Raw genomic sequence first — 16,104 nt, forward strand, 5'->3', positions numbered from 1 at the left:
TACTACAAAACAGTTACTCGTGTGAGGGATGACATTTCATATTTGATTCAAGTCTTGTATCCAAACCACATTGACTATATCTGAAAAAAACAGTATGATCATTCATAAAGAAGTGTGAAATTGTCTCACATGTAGTCCTCTAAGCAAGAATACAAAGCAAACGCACCAGTGACAAAAATCCTGATTTATATTATTTTAATGTATTTAACCTTTATTTTAACTATTTACAATGATGCTGTATTCTGATATGAACGAAATGCAAATGTGTGTAAATTGAAGCCTTTCAGTTCTGCATCGCATGGCACAATGCCATCTGAAAAACATTAATATTTCATTAGTGGAAAACTTGGAAATGGTTGCTTACATCCTTTCATTTGACAACCCCCTCTGCACATCTGTATATAGCCATATTGCTAATTTGTGTGACTTATTCTTTTAGTTTATTTCGTGAATATTTTCTTAACTGCATTGTTGGTTAAGGGCTTGTAAGTAAGCGTTTCACGGTAAGGTCTACACCTGTTTTATTCGGCGCATGAGACAAATAGAATTTGATTTGACACTTCATTAGGTCAATCAAGAGAAAATGGGTTCTGGGAGCAAAGAAATACTGCCACCATGGGGTGGGTTCTGGTAATGTAATTTAGAGCTCTTGCACCTAAATCTATTCGCATTAATAACAGAGTACGGACTAAAGAGTAACTCTAATAAAAATATATGGAAACATAAATATGTTTTCAACCATAGACAGATGAATTCAATCAATGATGTTTATTTCCATGTCTCAATTGAAAACCACATCACTACAAACAATTCAAATTTGATTGAATGAGGGGGGTTGGAGTGCATTGGAGTTGCCCCATGAAGTCCATGAAGCCCGTTACCATCAAAAAAAGTAAAATCAAAACGAATGACATTCACACAACCTACCATAAAAGACACCTCTTTGACCAGTATACATCATAATTCTCCAAGTAAAGACTGGTAATAAAAATAACAGCAATTTACTTGGAACCTTCCATAATATAGAAATTCTAAAAGGCATACCATATGCATGGCTTTGTATCTATCAAGCATTTGAACCGTGGAACAAACGTCTTGTTAGAATAGATACAATATGCATGCCAATGCAAGTAACTGCAGCCCTAGTAAACAAAGCCATGCATTCGTATGCAGGTAACTTTCTGCCACTCCAAACCCTGTCATTCAACAAAAAGGAAGAACTCAAGCACCCGAGCTGCAATATTCAAGCTCTCTCAAACAATTCATACAAAAAGAAAAACTCACTGACATACATTCAAGCCAGGAGGGTTCAACCCAATGGTATACTATTTACAAGGACACTATCCTGATACATTCACAGAATATTTCAAATAAATCAAGTAAATTGTGGATGTCTCGGGTTAAAATACGGTACTGTTGTTTTTGATGCAACATAATATCAAACTAAATGTCATGGTCTTTGTAATAATTTGATTTAAAAATGTCACAAATGACAATAGCTACTTTCAAATGAAATAAAACAGAGAAAATGTGGTCTGCCGTTTCTAAGAAAAATGACTCAACAAATGTACAACAAAATGTTACTCATAAGTGCTTCCTTATGAACCTGGATCTAAGGACAGTTATGGTAACTAACATCTACAGAATATTTGTGTTATCAGAAGCTATGATGTATTGTCTCACAAACAAACCTTGAGGTGACAAAATATTTGAGGAAGTATCTGCCCTCTAACCTCCTCTGATACTGCTGTGAAATGCTCAAGAGAGAGATTGCATCAGTCCCCAAATATCCACAGGATGTTCACGCCTGAAAGGCCCAGATTTACTCTCCTGTAAAAAGACAGACGGGTACAACTTATGTGCAATTACATAGAGATTGATTGCCAATGTGGTCTTGACAAGTTTACTTTACTAAAGTGGCATAGCAGCACATTTTTATCACAGTGCCCATCTGGAGTCAGTGATGGCACCCTGGACTGGAAAGTTTAAATACAGATTTTTATTTAACTAGGCAAGTCAGTTAAGAACAAATTCTTATTTACAATGACTGCCTTGTTCAGGGGCAGAACGACAGATTCTTACCTTGTCAGCTCGGGGATTCGATCTAGCAACCTTTCGGTCACTGGCCCAACGCTCTAACCACGAGGCTACCTGCCGCCCCATGTTAGTTATACAGTGGAATAGTTGGGAGTACTCACCCCAGCATCCCAGACTCCTTGGTTTTGATGACGAAGAGGAACATGAGAACAGTGTGGAACAAGTTGTTCCTTCCCTGGGAGCACAATCAGAGGGGACTCAAATGAATGGAGCACATGTGGTTTTTGACATCTCACTCACTAAGGCATGTCCAAAAAGGCCATAGGGACAAAAGAGGCAGATATTGGTTATTACCTTGGGCAGGCTGTAGACATGGCCCTGGTAGATAAGTTGGTAGTGCGGGGGATTTGTGCTACTTTGGTGAACGCAGAAGAGGTTTTCATTCGTCACGTCTACTTAAGAAACAAGAACATGGTGTCAGTAAAGAATAGGAGAAGAACGATGTCCATTCTGTGTGTGTCGTGCTGCTCGGCCTTACCAGGTTTGCCTGGCGTCTGGGTGAAGTGCTGCGAGGTGAAGGTCTTTCCGTCGGGGTACTTGGGGTGAGGCGGGAGTCGGGAGTCCAGGTATGTGCACAGCACATGTATGAGGATCTAATAGACAGAAAACACGTATTTGAAATTCAATCATGTAGTAGATGACTACTTTTTGTGGTCTAGACTAGGGGTGATGGATGAGACTCACAGCGCAGTCTGAAGGGAGGTCTGTGTCCCACTTCCTGGCTTTGAGATCCCCGCCCCTGTTCCAGCGGAAAGAACTCATGCAGCCACTATGGGCCAGCTCTGACGAGGGGAAACAAACACATTGTCAATAATGGTATGTCAATCTCTGCTTTCATCAAGTCTTACGACCTTTGACTCAAATCTCTCTAGAATCTTAGCTGCTTTGGCTCTAATTGGACCCTCAGTTGTGGACACGTATAGTATATGACAGGAATATAGCACAGTCAATAAGCAAGGAGTCAAAACGTAACCTCTCATAGGCCTACCTTTGATCCTCTCCACTAGATACTCTTGGTTAGGGGTGATGTCCAGGTACTGCACAATAGCAGGCATGGTGGGGATAACTGAGGCCTTCAAAACAGCAGCCTGTTTTAGACTGGCTATACTGGCTTCTGTTGAACAGGACGACAGACTGGGTAAGTATAATTGGGTCGGCGTAAACTACATTTCCCATTTTGCCCCATTGCATATGGACAGTAAATACCTCCAATCTGGAGCTCAGAGCAGCCCATTCTCCTAAGCTGGCCATTTACTGAGTCCATCTCCTTCACAAGTGGCACTAGAATGGTGTCATTTATCCACTGAAAGAAAGAGAAACTACACGCGTATCAACCACTTTTTCCAACTACATTTCAGATTTCTACCAGAGCTTCAATGTTACTTCTAAGCTTGTTATATCGTCTTACATTTCTGAGCTTGGCCGTCCAGCTGTCTATGCTGTCCACCACGAGACGACTGGTTGTGATTCTGGCCCAAACCTGCAGATCAAAAAGAACAGCTACAGGAGAATGTGTATTCATGCTTGGAAAACCAATTCCCCTCTGGTATAATAAAGAATAGTTATTTTATTGATGAATCGATTGATTGATCCACCGAACCTCCTCTGCAGCCTGTTTGGAGCCCAGGTCCGTCTCGTCCTTGCTGGCTGAGGGGGCCTGGGAGCGGCAGGCCGGCTGGTACTGGAACTTCCTCAGGCTCTGGGCGTAATCCCCCACCGAGCGGCTATAGTTCCAGAACGTCGGGCTGTGGGAGGGCGACACCGACTCTGGGCTCCCTGTGAAACAGTCATTGTAATACAGGATATTACCATAATGCTCTTCACAGTTGAGTCAAAAGCTCAGTTGGAGTTCGTTATTATTTGTTATCCTTTATTTAACCAAGAAAGTCACATTGGGATTGACAGCTCTTCAAGCGAGCCATGGTCAGTTTTTTTTATTTATCCAGAAGAGTTTCACTAGTAGTAATGCATAGTGAAAATAGTAATAAGACCAGGCCTAAGCTACATTGTCACACTCATACCTAACTGACTGCGGTGGCTCTTCTCCTCCTCGGTGCGGAGGAACCTGTCCAGGGTCTTCAGGGACTCCATGTAGTCTTCCTTGCCCCCGGGGGAGTTGAACACAGAGGGAGAGGTGCGGTAGCGTGCCCTCAGGCTGGTGCCATCCACTGGGCCAATGCTGCTGGGGTAGGATGGGGGGGGGCTGAAGTTCAACTGAAATCAACAGCAAGCTGTTACAAATGGGAAAGCATGATCTCCCTGGCTTCATGCCAGTAGATTTCAGACACGACAAGGAAAACCATAAAGTGATTGCCACAACACAGGAAACTTGAAAGGATAATGGTAGCTAGATACTGCCTTGGTTACAGTAGATCAATTGACAGACACCCAACACAAATGCATCAGATTGATAGCTAGATAATAGAGAGCATTTTGAGTCTGACAGACCTTTCCAAAGGCCAGGGAGGGGGAGAAGTGTCCCCCGCTGCCCGGGGTGGACGGACTGCTCAAAAGGGGGCTGTATCCGGGAACACAGCTGGGGGAGAACTTGGGGCTGGTGCTGGCCGGCCTGGAGGGACTGAAGCTGAGCACACTCTGACCCTGGAGGGGTGACGACTGAGCCGGGGCTTGAGCCTCCTGCTTTTCTTGCTTCAGCGGGGGTGATGCCTGGATACCTGAGTAGAGATGAAGACCAACATAGTATTAATTGATTTGGGCAGTTTAAAAAGACAAAACGTACAATAGGGATAGACTCCATTTGGGGTTCATAGATAATACATCAAAACATGTACAACACCATCACCTTAATAACCACTTTGCAGCCAATGACTCACCTGAGTTTCTGAGGCCAAGAAGACGGTGCTGTTCAGGGGTAACAGCGATGGTAGAGGGGGCCATGGTGTACTTGAAGTACTTCCAGAAGTCAAACAGGGCGTTGAGGCTGAAGACTGAGGCGAAGGCCAGCTCTGTGGGAAAGGAAAAGAAAGGAGATAATATGAATTTGACAGGTTATGGCTCATCTGTAACCAGTGTGCATCAGTGCCACACCTGGGCATTCCCTCCCAAAACAATGTTTAACTTCTCTCCACAGCAACCAGAGCACTCACCTATGTACCAGATAGGCCAGTAAGAGATGCTGAAGTACAGGCTCAGCAGTTTCCCTGACCTGAGAGGACAATGTACATACTACTGATAAAGGCATTAGCACCACTTGCTTCTAGTTAGGCATCTGCAACAGACTACTAATCATGCGAGTCAGTCGTTGACAAGGAAACAACCTACATCTCTGTGTAGATCATGCCAGCTAGCGACACATTGAGGACTGCCCAGGCGAGGACCACTTGGCGCGCCTGCTCCTCCCTCCTCATCCTCATTGTCCTGTCGATGAGAGTAGACATGCCCTCCTGTTTCATCGGAGTCATGTCCACATAACGTTATCACGCTGCCGGCTGCTTAATTCAGACAGAACGGTTAGCTAGTTTCTAAATAAACCAGTGTGTCTGACACTCAACATTCCGACCCTACCTTTACACTTTCTTGCACTGAGCGGCAATGGGGTCGGCACGCAATCATGGTTAGTTTCATTAAGACACCGTGCCGCCGGCACAAGGTATGGGTCGGAAAACTTACCTCAATGCAGGAATAGGATATGCCACTGTTCACCAAATTTGACCTTTATCCACACTGCTCCATCGAAAAGATTGAAATACTATTTTCGTCCTCAGGCTAGTTAGCAGGAGCCATTATGGAATGGCACATGTTGAACAACAAAAGGAGCTAATTGACTGACACCACAATTCCAAAATGGCTTCGATCGATCGCTACTGCTAACTGGCATGAAGCCAGGAAAACTAGCAGTGGTTCAATCTTCTCAATGTATCATTGTGGATAATAGTAAAATTTGGAGTACAGTGTCACTGGCATATCCCATCCCTTCATCGAGGTACGTTTTAGGACCAATATCTCACGCCGGCTCCAAGGTGTCTTAATGTAACCATGTAACCATGTAACCATGAATGCTTTCCGACCCCAGTGCAGCTCAGTGTAAACAAGCATAACGGTAGGGTCAGTATCTTCTGGCAATCAGTTGGCTGGCTAGCATAGCATGCGAACGTCAACAGTTAGTTAGCTAATATAAACACTGAATCACTGGTAAAGTATGACTTTTGTTTTACCAAATCGTTTAACTTGCTTTTACTTAGTCATTCATACCATCAATAAGTGTAATTGAATAGAGTAAATACTAAATGTAAGTACATTTCATACATACCCCGTTAGCTCCAACGGCGCTGCACTGATTTTGTACTTCAACCGGAAGTGTAATGTCCTAGAGCAGTCTAACTACTTCCGTTCTATACACCCGCCCCTTTTCAAAACATGCTGCTGAGATGTGGATTGGGTAATAAATACCTTGTTACAGATGAGATGTGGAATGTCATTTTTCGTTACATTATCACAATGAATAAGGAATTCAGACGTCTTACATCATTCATATATTTGTACATACATACATACAAAAAGTGGCCGACATCACAATACCTTTTCAACATTCAACCAGCAGCAGAGCCAGCATCTAGCTAGCCGTCAGCATCCAGAGACTCAAAGTCAGTATCTATTCCATAAAGAGATGACCACTGTTAAAAAAATAACTATTGTGGGTGAAAAGGCCATGTCTTTTGAGTTAAAACATAACTTTTTCTAGGATAATTATAGCCTGGCTACCCAGCCACATCGCTTCGGCCAAATGGCACACCAACTAACGTTTCTTCTCTATGAGTCTGAATTTGTTTTCCTCCCCGACTCTTTAAGACGCAAACACATTCGGATTGGTCCCAGTAACCGATGGGTTGGGCCAAAGCCAGCCCACATGAATCACGTCATTTTGATGTCGGCACAAACGACTTCTAGGATGGCAGTTTCATACTGATGCATGGAGCGATGATAGAGCAGCGGAATACAATTCAGGATGAGCCGTTAGTCAAGGAAAATGTACCTGAAGAAATATAACATGAAGCCTAAGCACATACAGTACCTCTACATCAAAATCTGGATTATCCTGGTTTGATTGTGCCCAATGTTAAACTGATATTTGAAAATAAACCTTAACCTGACACAACAAATGAGATTTTGGCAAAACAAACTAACAGTTAAAAATAAGTAAATAAATTAGCATATCTAGTAATGGCACAGTGAAGTCACAGTCAATTGTGTGGGGACAACGGTTTCTCAGAATCATATCCCTCTAACCCACAGTCCTCTCTGCTATCTGGATCTATCAGTCTCTCTCCTTCCTCTTCATCATCATCCTCTTCATCATCATCCTCTTCCTCCCCCTCCTCTTCCTGGGCCCCTCGGTCAGTCTTGGGGCCTTTGCAGATCTTGAGGTGTCTGGTGAGGTGGTATTTGGTGAGGAAGCCCTTCTCACACTTCTCACAGACGTAGTCCCGGCGGCCCTCGTGGGAGTTCATGTGCTTCTTCAGGTGGTTGGTCCTCAAGAAATGTTTGTCACACTTGGGGCAGTGGATCTGACGCTCTCTGTGCGTTGGGAATGATGATGGGAGAGGGGTGGAGAAAAGAGTGCAGAGGGATAGAAGGGGAAATGGTGATTAAAAACAGAGGAAAAGAGACTGATGGAAATCCAGACACTTTATAAATTGTGTTTACCAATATGTCTTTTGTCCAGGAGTTTTCCCTGGCCATGTGACCCGAGCAGAAACTTTGGGCCCTGGTTACAGGCTATTGACGAGAACCAATACTTTTGCCATACTACTCGTGTCAATAGCTTGGTTAAGTTTAAACTTACTGTGTATGTGTGAACATGTGCTGCTTGAGGTCCTGCTTCCTGATGAACATCCTGTCACACAGGTCACACTTGAAGTTCTTGGCCCCCGTGTGAATCACCATATGAGACGCCATGTGGGCCTTCTGAGTGAACGACTTCTCACACACATTACACCTGTAGTTCTTCTGACCTGTGGGAGCACCTGAGGTTAGAGTGAGTAAAACCCATACGAGAAGCATATGTAGACCATATAATCGCCTTATACAGTACCAGTCAAGTTTGGACACACCTACTCATTCAAGGGTTTTTCTTATTTTTTTTTTTACTATTTTCTACATTGTAGAATAATAGTGATGACATCAAAACTATGAAATAACACATATGGAATCGTGTAGTAACCAAAAAAAGTGTTAAACAAATCAAAATATATTTTATATTTGAGATTCTTCAAAGTAGCCACACTTTGCCTTGATGACAGCTTTGCACACTCTTTGCATTCTCTCAACCAGATTCATGAGGTAGTCACCTGGAATGCATTTCAATTAACAGGTGTGCCTTGTTAAAAGTTAATTAGTGAAATTTCTTTCCTTCTTAATGCGGTTGAGCCAATCAGTTGTGTTGTGACAAGGTAAGGGTGGTATACAGAAGATAGCCCTATTTGGTAAAAGACTAAGTCCATATTATGGCAAGAACAGCTCAAATAAGCACAGTCCATCATTACTTTAAGACACGAAGGTCAGTCAATGAGGAAAATTTCAAAAAGTTTCTTTAAGTGTAGTCGCAAAAACCATCAAGCGCTATGTTGAAACTGGCTCTCATGAGGACCGCCACAGGAATGGAAGACCCAGTTACCTCTCCTGCAGAGGATAAGGTCATTAGAGTTACCAGCCTCAAAAATTGCAGCTCAAATAAATGCTTCACAGAGTTCAAGTAACAGACACATCTCAACATCAATTGTTCAGAGGAGACTGAGTGAATCAGGCTTTCATGGTCGATTTGCTGCAAAGAAACCACTACTAAAGGACACCAATAAGAAGAAGAGACTTGCTTGGCCAAGAAACACGAGCAATGGACATTAGACCGGTCAAATTTTAGATTTTTGGTTCCAATCGCTGTGTCTTTGTGAGACGCAGAGTAGGTGAACGGATGATCTCCGCGTGTGTGGTTCCCACCGTGAAGCATGGAGGAGGAGGTGCTTTGCTGGTGACACTGTGATTTATTTAGAATTCAAGGCACACTTAACCAGCATGACTACCACAGCATTCTGTAGTGATACGCCATCCCATCTGGTTTGCGCCTAGTGGGACTATCACTATCATTTTTCAACATGACAATTACCCAACACACCTCCAGGCTGTGTAAGGGCTATTTAACCAAGGACAGTGAACGAGAGATGCATCAGATGACCTGGTCTCTATAATCACCCGACCTCAACCCAATTGAGATGGTTTGGGATGAGTTGGACCGCAGAGTGAAGGAAAAGCAGCCAACAAGCGCTCAGCATATGTGGGAACTCCTTCAAGACTGTTGGAAAAGCATTCCGGGTGAAGCTGGTTGAGAGAATGCCAAGAGTGCACAAAGCTGTCATCAAGGCAAAGGGTGGCTACTTTGAAGAATCAAAAATCAAAAATATATTTTGATTTGTTTAACACTTCTTTGGTTACTACATGATTCCATGTGTGTTATTTCATAGTTTTGATGTCTTCACTATTATTCTACAATGTAGAAAATAGTTCAAATAAAGAAAAACCCTTGAATGAGTAGGTGTGTCCAAACTTTTGACTGGTACTGTATACAGTAGAACCATCATGTGTTTTAAAACGACTTCAATAATATCTTAACTAATCTAAAAACACCCCTAAGACTGAAACACAAAATGCTAAGCTGCTATGTTGCGAGGTCCCATGTCAACGTGTATGTGTGCACGTGTGAGTGTAGGCCACGCCACCCATCCCCTGCCTGTAGGCCACGCCACTCATCCCCTGCCTGTAGGCCACGCCACCCATCCCCTGCCTGTAGGCCACGCCACCCATCCCCTGCCTGTAGGCCACGCCACCCATCCCCTGCCTGTAGGCCACGCCACCCATCCCCTGCCTGTAGGCTACGCCACCCATCCCCTGCCTGTAGGCTACGCCACCCACCCCCTACCTGTAGGCCACGCCACCCACCCCCTACTTGTAGGCCACGCCACCCATCCCCTACCTGTATGTATCTTGAGGTGCATCCTCAGGTTGCTCGGATCACTGAAGGCCTTGCTGCAGTATTCACACTTGTGCGGCTTCATCCCCACGTGTCCCATGAAGTGCACGTTGAGCTTAGTGGACGTGGTGAACGCCCGCGAGCACATACTGCACTTGTACTTCCTCTCAAGCGAGTGTCTGTGCGTGTTGGAGCCAGAGTTGTTAGTGTTATTAGAGTGGCTGCTGTTGTGCGAGTGGCAGGCCCAGGGGGATGAGGAGGAGATGGAGGTACCACTGGGCAGCTTGCCCTCCTGGTGGTGGTCCTGGTGGTGGTCCTGGCTGGGGCTGTGGGAATGGCCGTGGTTGTTGTGGCTGCTCAGGTGGGACTTGAGCTCGGCGAAGGAATGGCACTCTTTGCCGCACTGGCACACCTGGCCCTCTGGGACCTGAGGGACCCCCATCTGCCTGCAGTAGTCCCTGGTGTAGTAGAAGAGCAGCTCCTGGTCTGGGAGGATCTCAGTGGACGTGCAGAAGAACAGCTTCCCGTTGTCGGGGTAGGCCACCAGGTTCTGCTCCTCTCTGGTCCTGCTCACAGAGACACCACATATCTGAGTGGAAGCCATTTTGGATCAAAGATAATAACATTGAGCCGAATGCATGAGATTGCTTCACTAAGTGATAATTACCGTGCCTTGCGGACAAACATCATCCAGTTGCATTCATTCTCATCTGTGGTCACGATACAGAACTCCAGCACATTGTTGTGGAACATCTGAAACAACACCGCCATCTACTGGTCAGAATGAACTTACCTTCATCCACATAACTGACATAGCATTTCATTGACTCACATGCAATTCATTACAAGGTCATCTGAAATCTAAATGAGATGTGGATAGTGTAAGCCACTGACCTTCCATATCTGAGGGGTGTCCTTGTCTGGCCAGTCTTGTAGGTCTACGTTGCTACAGTGCTGACCCACCATGGGCCCAAAGCAGGTCCTGGGAGGTATGATGTCCCGGGCAAACACTCCTTAGAGACACACACACATCTAGAGATATTAATGACGGGCAAACAAGCTATAAGTTGTTTTTGAGTGGGCAGATCTCATAGATGGGCAATACCACAGTAACGGAATAGAGTAATGCTGAGACTCAGATGTTTCACTTAAAATGTATGGCAAACACAGTAGAGTACATTACAGCAGAGTAGAGCTCGGAGTACAGTAGAGTACAGCACAGTAGAGCTCGGAGTACAGTAGAGTACAGCACAGTAGAGCTCGGAGTACAGTAGAGTACAGCACAGTAGAGCTCAGAGTACAGTACAGCACAGTAGAGCTCGGAGTACAGTAGAGTACATTACAGCACAGTAGAGCTCGGAGTACAGTAGAGTACATTGCAGCACAGTAGAGCTCGGAGTACAGCACAGTAGAGCTCAGAGTACAGCACAGTAGAGCTCAGAGTACAGCACAGTAGAGCTCAGAGTACAGCACAGTAGAGCTCAGAGTAGAGTACAGCACAGTAGAGCTCGGAGTACAGTACAGCACAGTAGAGCTCGGAGTACAGTAGAGTACAGCACAGTAGAGCTCGGAGTACAGTACAGCACAGTAGAGCTCGGAGTACAGTAGAGTACAGCACAGTAGAGCTCGGAGTACAGTAGAGTACATTACAGCACAGTAGAGCTCGGAGTACAGTAGAGTACATTACAGCACAGTAGAGCTCGGAGTACAGTAGAGTACATTACAGCACAGTAGAGCTCGGAGTACAGCACAGTAGAGCTCAGAGTACAGCACAGTAGAGCTCAGAGTACAGCACAGTAGAGCTCAGAGTACAGCACAGTAGAGCTCAGAGTACAGTAGAGTACAGCACAGTAGAGCTCGGAGTACAGTAGAGTACATTACAGCACCGTAGAGCTCAGAGTACAGCACAGTAGAGCTCAGAGTACAGTAGAGTACAATACAGTACAGCACAGTAGAGCTTGGAGTACAGTAGAGTTCAATACAGAGTTCAGTAAAGTATAGTATAGTTCAGTACATTAGTGTACTCAAATCTAGTGTGCTCTACTGTTCACTGTACTATACTTTCCTGTACTATACTTTTCTTTACTGTACTGTCCAATCTTGTGAACCCAACTGTGGTTTGTGACTACCATGATTTCATTGTAGCCAATTCAATTGCAGAAATTACCGATTTGGTAATTGTGTTTTAATCAATTAATAATTTCTGAACAAAATATCAGTAAAAACACTAACTAATTGATAGGTCTACCTTTTTCATTATCATCCCTCCTCATTAGGGAGAGAAATTAGAAAATATTGTAAAAGAGGCGGGTTTTTGGTAACGTAATTTCAAGATACAAAATGTTTTTTAAACTTACAGAAGGCAGGAAAAAGTCTCCAAAACTAAATATAAGTGTTGATATTAGTTGGCAGGGGTCTTCAACATTATTGTGTTTTTATCTATTTATAATACCTATTAAGACTTTTTCCTGGTAGAGGTTTTCTGAGACCTATTTTCCATCTGTTTGACCAGAAATCAAAGCTTTTGCTTAATCAACAATTTTAGGAGGGAACATGGTTGAAAAATGTATATATGCATTAACGTAAAAAAGCAATATGGACTCTTGGCTTTCATTTGACACCCAATTTTAAATGCTTCTATGAACTTCACATTGGTGCTTATGGGTTCTTTTACATGGAAATGTCCAAATCAATATACACTTGAGTGTACAAAACATTAAGAACACCTGGTCTTTCCATGACATAGACTGACCAGGTGAATCAAGGTGAAAGCTATGATCCCTTATTGACACCACTTGTTAAATCCACTTCAACCAGTGTAGATGAAGAGGGTGAGACAGGTTAACGAAGGAGTTTAAAGCCTTGAGACAATTGAGACATGGATTGTGTATGTGTGCCATTCAGAGGGTGAATAGGCAATATAAAAGACGTCTGCCTTTGAACAGGGTGTGGTAGTAGGTGCCAGGCGCACCAGTTTGTGTCTACAACCGCAACGCTACTGGGTTTTTCACGCTCAACAGTTTAACGTATGAATAATGGTCCACCACACAAAGGACATCCAGCCAACTTGAAACAACTGTGGGAAGCATTGGAGTCAACAAGGGACAGCATCCCTGAGGAACACTTGACACCTTGTAGAGTCCGTGCCCCGATGAATAGAGGCTGTTCTAATCACTCAATATCAGGAAGGTGTTTCTCAGGAAGCGAACTTGCATCTCCACAGCGGTTTCCATACCTAAAGGCTCATCAGCTACAGAGATGCGGAGGCAGAGCGGGCGAGGCAGAGACAGACGGGCTCTGCTCTGGATGGGCGTGTCAGGGATAAAGGTGACTGGGCCGTGCTCTGGGCAGTCGGAGGGATACGAGCGCTCACACAGCGTACACCCTGTTCACAAACGCAATATAACAACAAATTAAGAAAGATATACAGATCAGAAGTTCAAAGACTTCCAATGGATGACAAGAACAGAACAGTAAGCTCGTATAGCTTTATACATCACCAAGCTCAAATTTTCCTTACAGACCAAAAATGAGCCATCGTGCTCAGCAATAACTCAGCACAAGTAAACACAAAACAAAAATGTCTGCCATTCTTCCCTCTTACTCACAGATGGTGAAGGCAGTGACCATGTTCTCCTTGTTGGAGGTGGAGTCCTCCAGCTGCAGGGTGGAGTTGACCAGCAACAGGCTGTTCTCTGGCCCCATGGACACCTCCGCCGTGATGGGGGACACGTTCACCGGCTCTAGGCCCATGCCCGAATGACCATGGAGGGACACAGGCTCCAGCTGGGACTGGGTGAGCACCACACTCACCACCCCAGAGTTCAGCTCCCCTGAGCTGTGTAAAGACTCCCCCAGACCGCCTCCCCCTGAGTTCCCCACCCGGCCCCCTAGGTGCTCTGGCTCCATCCCCACAGGAAGCTCCAGGCCAGGCCCGTGCAGGGGCATCACGCCCCCAGAGGACTCAACTCTTCCCAGGCCCTCGTGGTTCTGGCCTCTCCCTCCCAGCTGCTGCTGGTTCTCAGCCCCCACCACCCCCTCCATGTTGGCCAGGTCCTCTCCCATCCTGTCTGGGGACATGGGGCTGCTGACCCGGGACTCCATGTTCAGACCTGTGGAGTCCAGCTGCACCTCGTGGCCCCCACCCTGGTGGAGGTCTCCCTGGCCACTGACCTGACGGGAGTCCAGGGACACCAGGCCCTGTTCCAGAGGCCCTCCAGGGCCACTGTAAGGGTCCAGCCCTGAGGGGTTCTGGCTGGACACAGAGAGAGTCCCGTCCATGTTCAGACTGCTGGGGTGAATGTACTGAGGGGGAGGCCGGTCTGCCAGGTAAGACAGGATACCTCGATAGAGAGAAAGAGAAATCATATCCAATCCATGTACATATAGACCAGCTAACATGTCATGGTGTAATATCATGAATCCTTAAGATATCCATGAGAGATACAATGGAGATGACAGACCGTGGTGAAGAGAAGTGCTCAGCCCTACCTGGCAGTATGTGTCTGAAGTAGCTACTCTCCAGGTGTGGGTAGGGGGGAGGAGGTAATGAGTAGTTCCTCTCTGGAAGGCCACACATGACCCCTCGGTCACCAAGAGGACCCATTGGCAGCATGAGCGACAGAGCAGAGGGCAGAGACCCAAGAGAGGGCCCCAGGCTGGGTATAGCCACAGACATGCCTGAAGTAAAGGGGGACAAAACGAATGTATCGGCCATTGTATCAACAACTATAATTGCCATAAATATGTAAACAAATTAAGATAGTATAGTTTCACCAGATAAGTGAATGTGTTTTACCTGGTGTAGTGATGGGGTTGTGTGTTGGGGAGGTGGGTAGACCCAGATGACTGGCACTCACAGCGGGCACACTTAACTGGTCCATCCCAACTGGGCTGAGGTTCATGTCATTCATTCTAGAGAGGAATCCCCCAAAAAGTCTAAGGTGTTAGAAAACGCTGTGTAATATCCCATTTGTGGCTGACAAAAAAAACACGTTAAAATGTGTGTGGAAAGTCTATCACAGTGGTTGGATACCTGACTTCGGCAGTGTGTGCTCATCCAAGATAGTGTGAAATGTGTGCATTCTGCCGGCTGGAGAGGATAGACACAGATATCAATCATCAATTTGCTTCATGTCACATTCACTAAAACAAGTAGCAAAATATGACACAATGCATAAGTTAGCTAGCTAATAACAAGAGATCTCTTTCATAGAACATGTTACAGTCCCAAATCAGAGCCACTGCACTGAGACCCTATCAACAAAGTAAGCAATAACTTGTTGGGGGACCTGACCAATTTCACATACAGTAGCTGCAAAATGTAACTTTTTGGGCGACCAGACCAAATTCACATAGAAATGTGACTTATAGATCTGTCACTCATTGAAAGCAAGTCAAACAGCAGAAAGTACAATATTTCTGGTTTAATTAAAATATATTTCACAGCGATTTACATGGGAGAAAAAAATCTCTACACTATCCATTGTTTGTTTTGTCACAAACTTAAATTAGGCCAACTATTAGGTAAAGGCGGAACGATTCCTGCATATTGCACTTTTTCGCTACACATGAATACCATTGGTAATGTAGTTAGCTGGATATCTAGCTAGCATGCTAAGAATAGCGTTAACGAGAATCAAGAGAAACTAACAATTTGATCTAACAAACGTTACGATCCCTATTTGAGCGTATAGCTCACGTTGACGATTCAAAGACAATGCTGCGATGTTGTATATTCATGCAATATATACAAATGTAGCATACAGTAAGTTAAAATTGTAAGAAAACAAAAGCTAACATACCAAAAGGCTTCCTCTCCGGGTCCATGACAGCGTGACACACTGAGCATGCGCACGCAGGAAGCTGCGCTGCAGGACGAACATCTGAGCTAAGGTCATTTGCCAAAGCCTCTCTGTTTTTTATTTTATCACGGACCCTAACAAAAAGGGTTTCAGCCTGTACAGGTCCACAACTTTGTAAATGTAACTTAAATGAAATGACTTAGATGCTTATTCGATATGCAA

General features: G+C 44.8%; 2 protein-coding genes across 6 annotated transcripts; both read right to left on the reverse strand.

Moving 5' to 3' along the window:
• Nucleotides 1-178: 178 nt before the first annotated feature.
• On the reverse strand, nucleotides 179-6,775 carry LOC139565849 (transmembrane protein 209-like). Of its 5 annotated transcripts, XR_011672986.1 has the most exons (17): nucleotides 6,637-6,775; nucleotides 6,368-6,480; nucleotides 5,380-5,546; nucleotides 5,205-5,263; nucleotides 4,932-5,063; nucleotides 4,546-4,772; nucleotides 4,119-4,311; nucleotides 3,698-3,873; nucleotides 3,506-3,577; nucleotides 3,304-3,400; nucleotides 3,086-3,211; nucleotides 2,782-2,879; nucleotides 2,576-2,690; nucleotides 2,392-2,492; nucleotides 2,199-2,272; nucleotides 1,692-1,830; nucleotides 179-313 (listed from the first exon to the last, which is right to left on the reverse strand). XR_011672986.1 is itself a non-coding variant. In XM_071386469.1 (16 exons), exons 3-16 carry the CDS (start codon nucleotides 5,493-5,495, stop codon nucleotides 1,776-1,778), a joined length of 1,641 nt encoding a protein of 546 aa, XP_071242570.1. In that variant the 5' UTR covers nucleotides 5,496-5,501; nucleotides 6,368-6,480; nucleotides 6,637-6,775; the 3' UTR covers nucleotides 754-1,775. The 5 variants fall into 5 exon arrangements, 4 of the variants coding, with proteins under 4 accessions (XP_071242570.1, XP_071242569.1, XP_071242568.1 ...); XM_071386469.1 differs by lacking the exon at nucleotides 179-313 and having other exon boundaries at nucleotides 754-1,830; nucleotides 5,380-5,501; XM_071386468.1 differs by lacking the exon at nucleotides 179-313 and having other exon boundaries at nucleotides 754-1,830; nucleotides 2,392-2,489.
• On the reverse strand, nucleotides 6,576-15,982 carry LOC139565847 (PR domain zinc finger protein 4-like). The gene is made up of 11 exons (XM_071386463.1): nucleotides 15,883-15,982; nucleotides 15,114-15,170; nucleotides 14,877-14,992; nucleotides 14,570-14,758; nucleotides 13,687-14,421; nucleotides 13,314-13,463; nucleotides 10,973-11,091; nucleotides 10,746-10,831; nucleotides 10,082-10,644; nucleotides 7,901-8,069; nucleotides 6,576-7,632 (listed from the first exon to the last, which is right to left on the reverse strand). Exons 3-11 carry the CDS (start codon nucleotides 14,989-14,991, stop codon nucleotides 7,299-7,301), a joined length of 2,460 nt encoding a protein of 819 aa, XP_071242564.1. The 5' UTR covers nucleotide 14,992; nucleotides 15,114-15,170; nucleotides 15,883-15,982; the 3' UTR covers nucleotides 6,576-7,298.
• Between the last annotated feature and the right edge of the window lie 122 nt (nucleotides 15,983-16,104).

This window comes from Salvelinus alpinus, chromosome 37, assembly GCF_045679555.1.
Source record: "Salvelinus alpinus chromosome 37, SLU_Salpinus.1, whole genome shotgun sequence".
Lineage (NCBI taxonomy): Eukaryota > Metazoa > Chordata > Actinopteri > Salmoniformes > Salmonidae > Salvelinus > Salvelinus alpinus.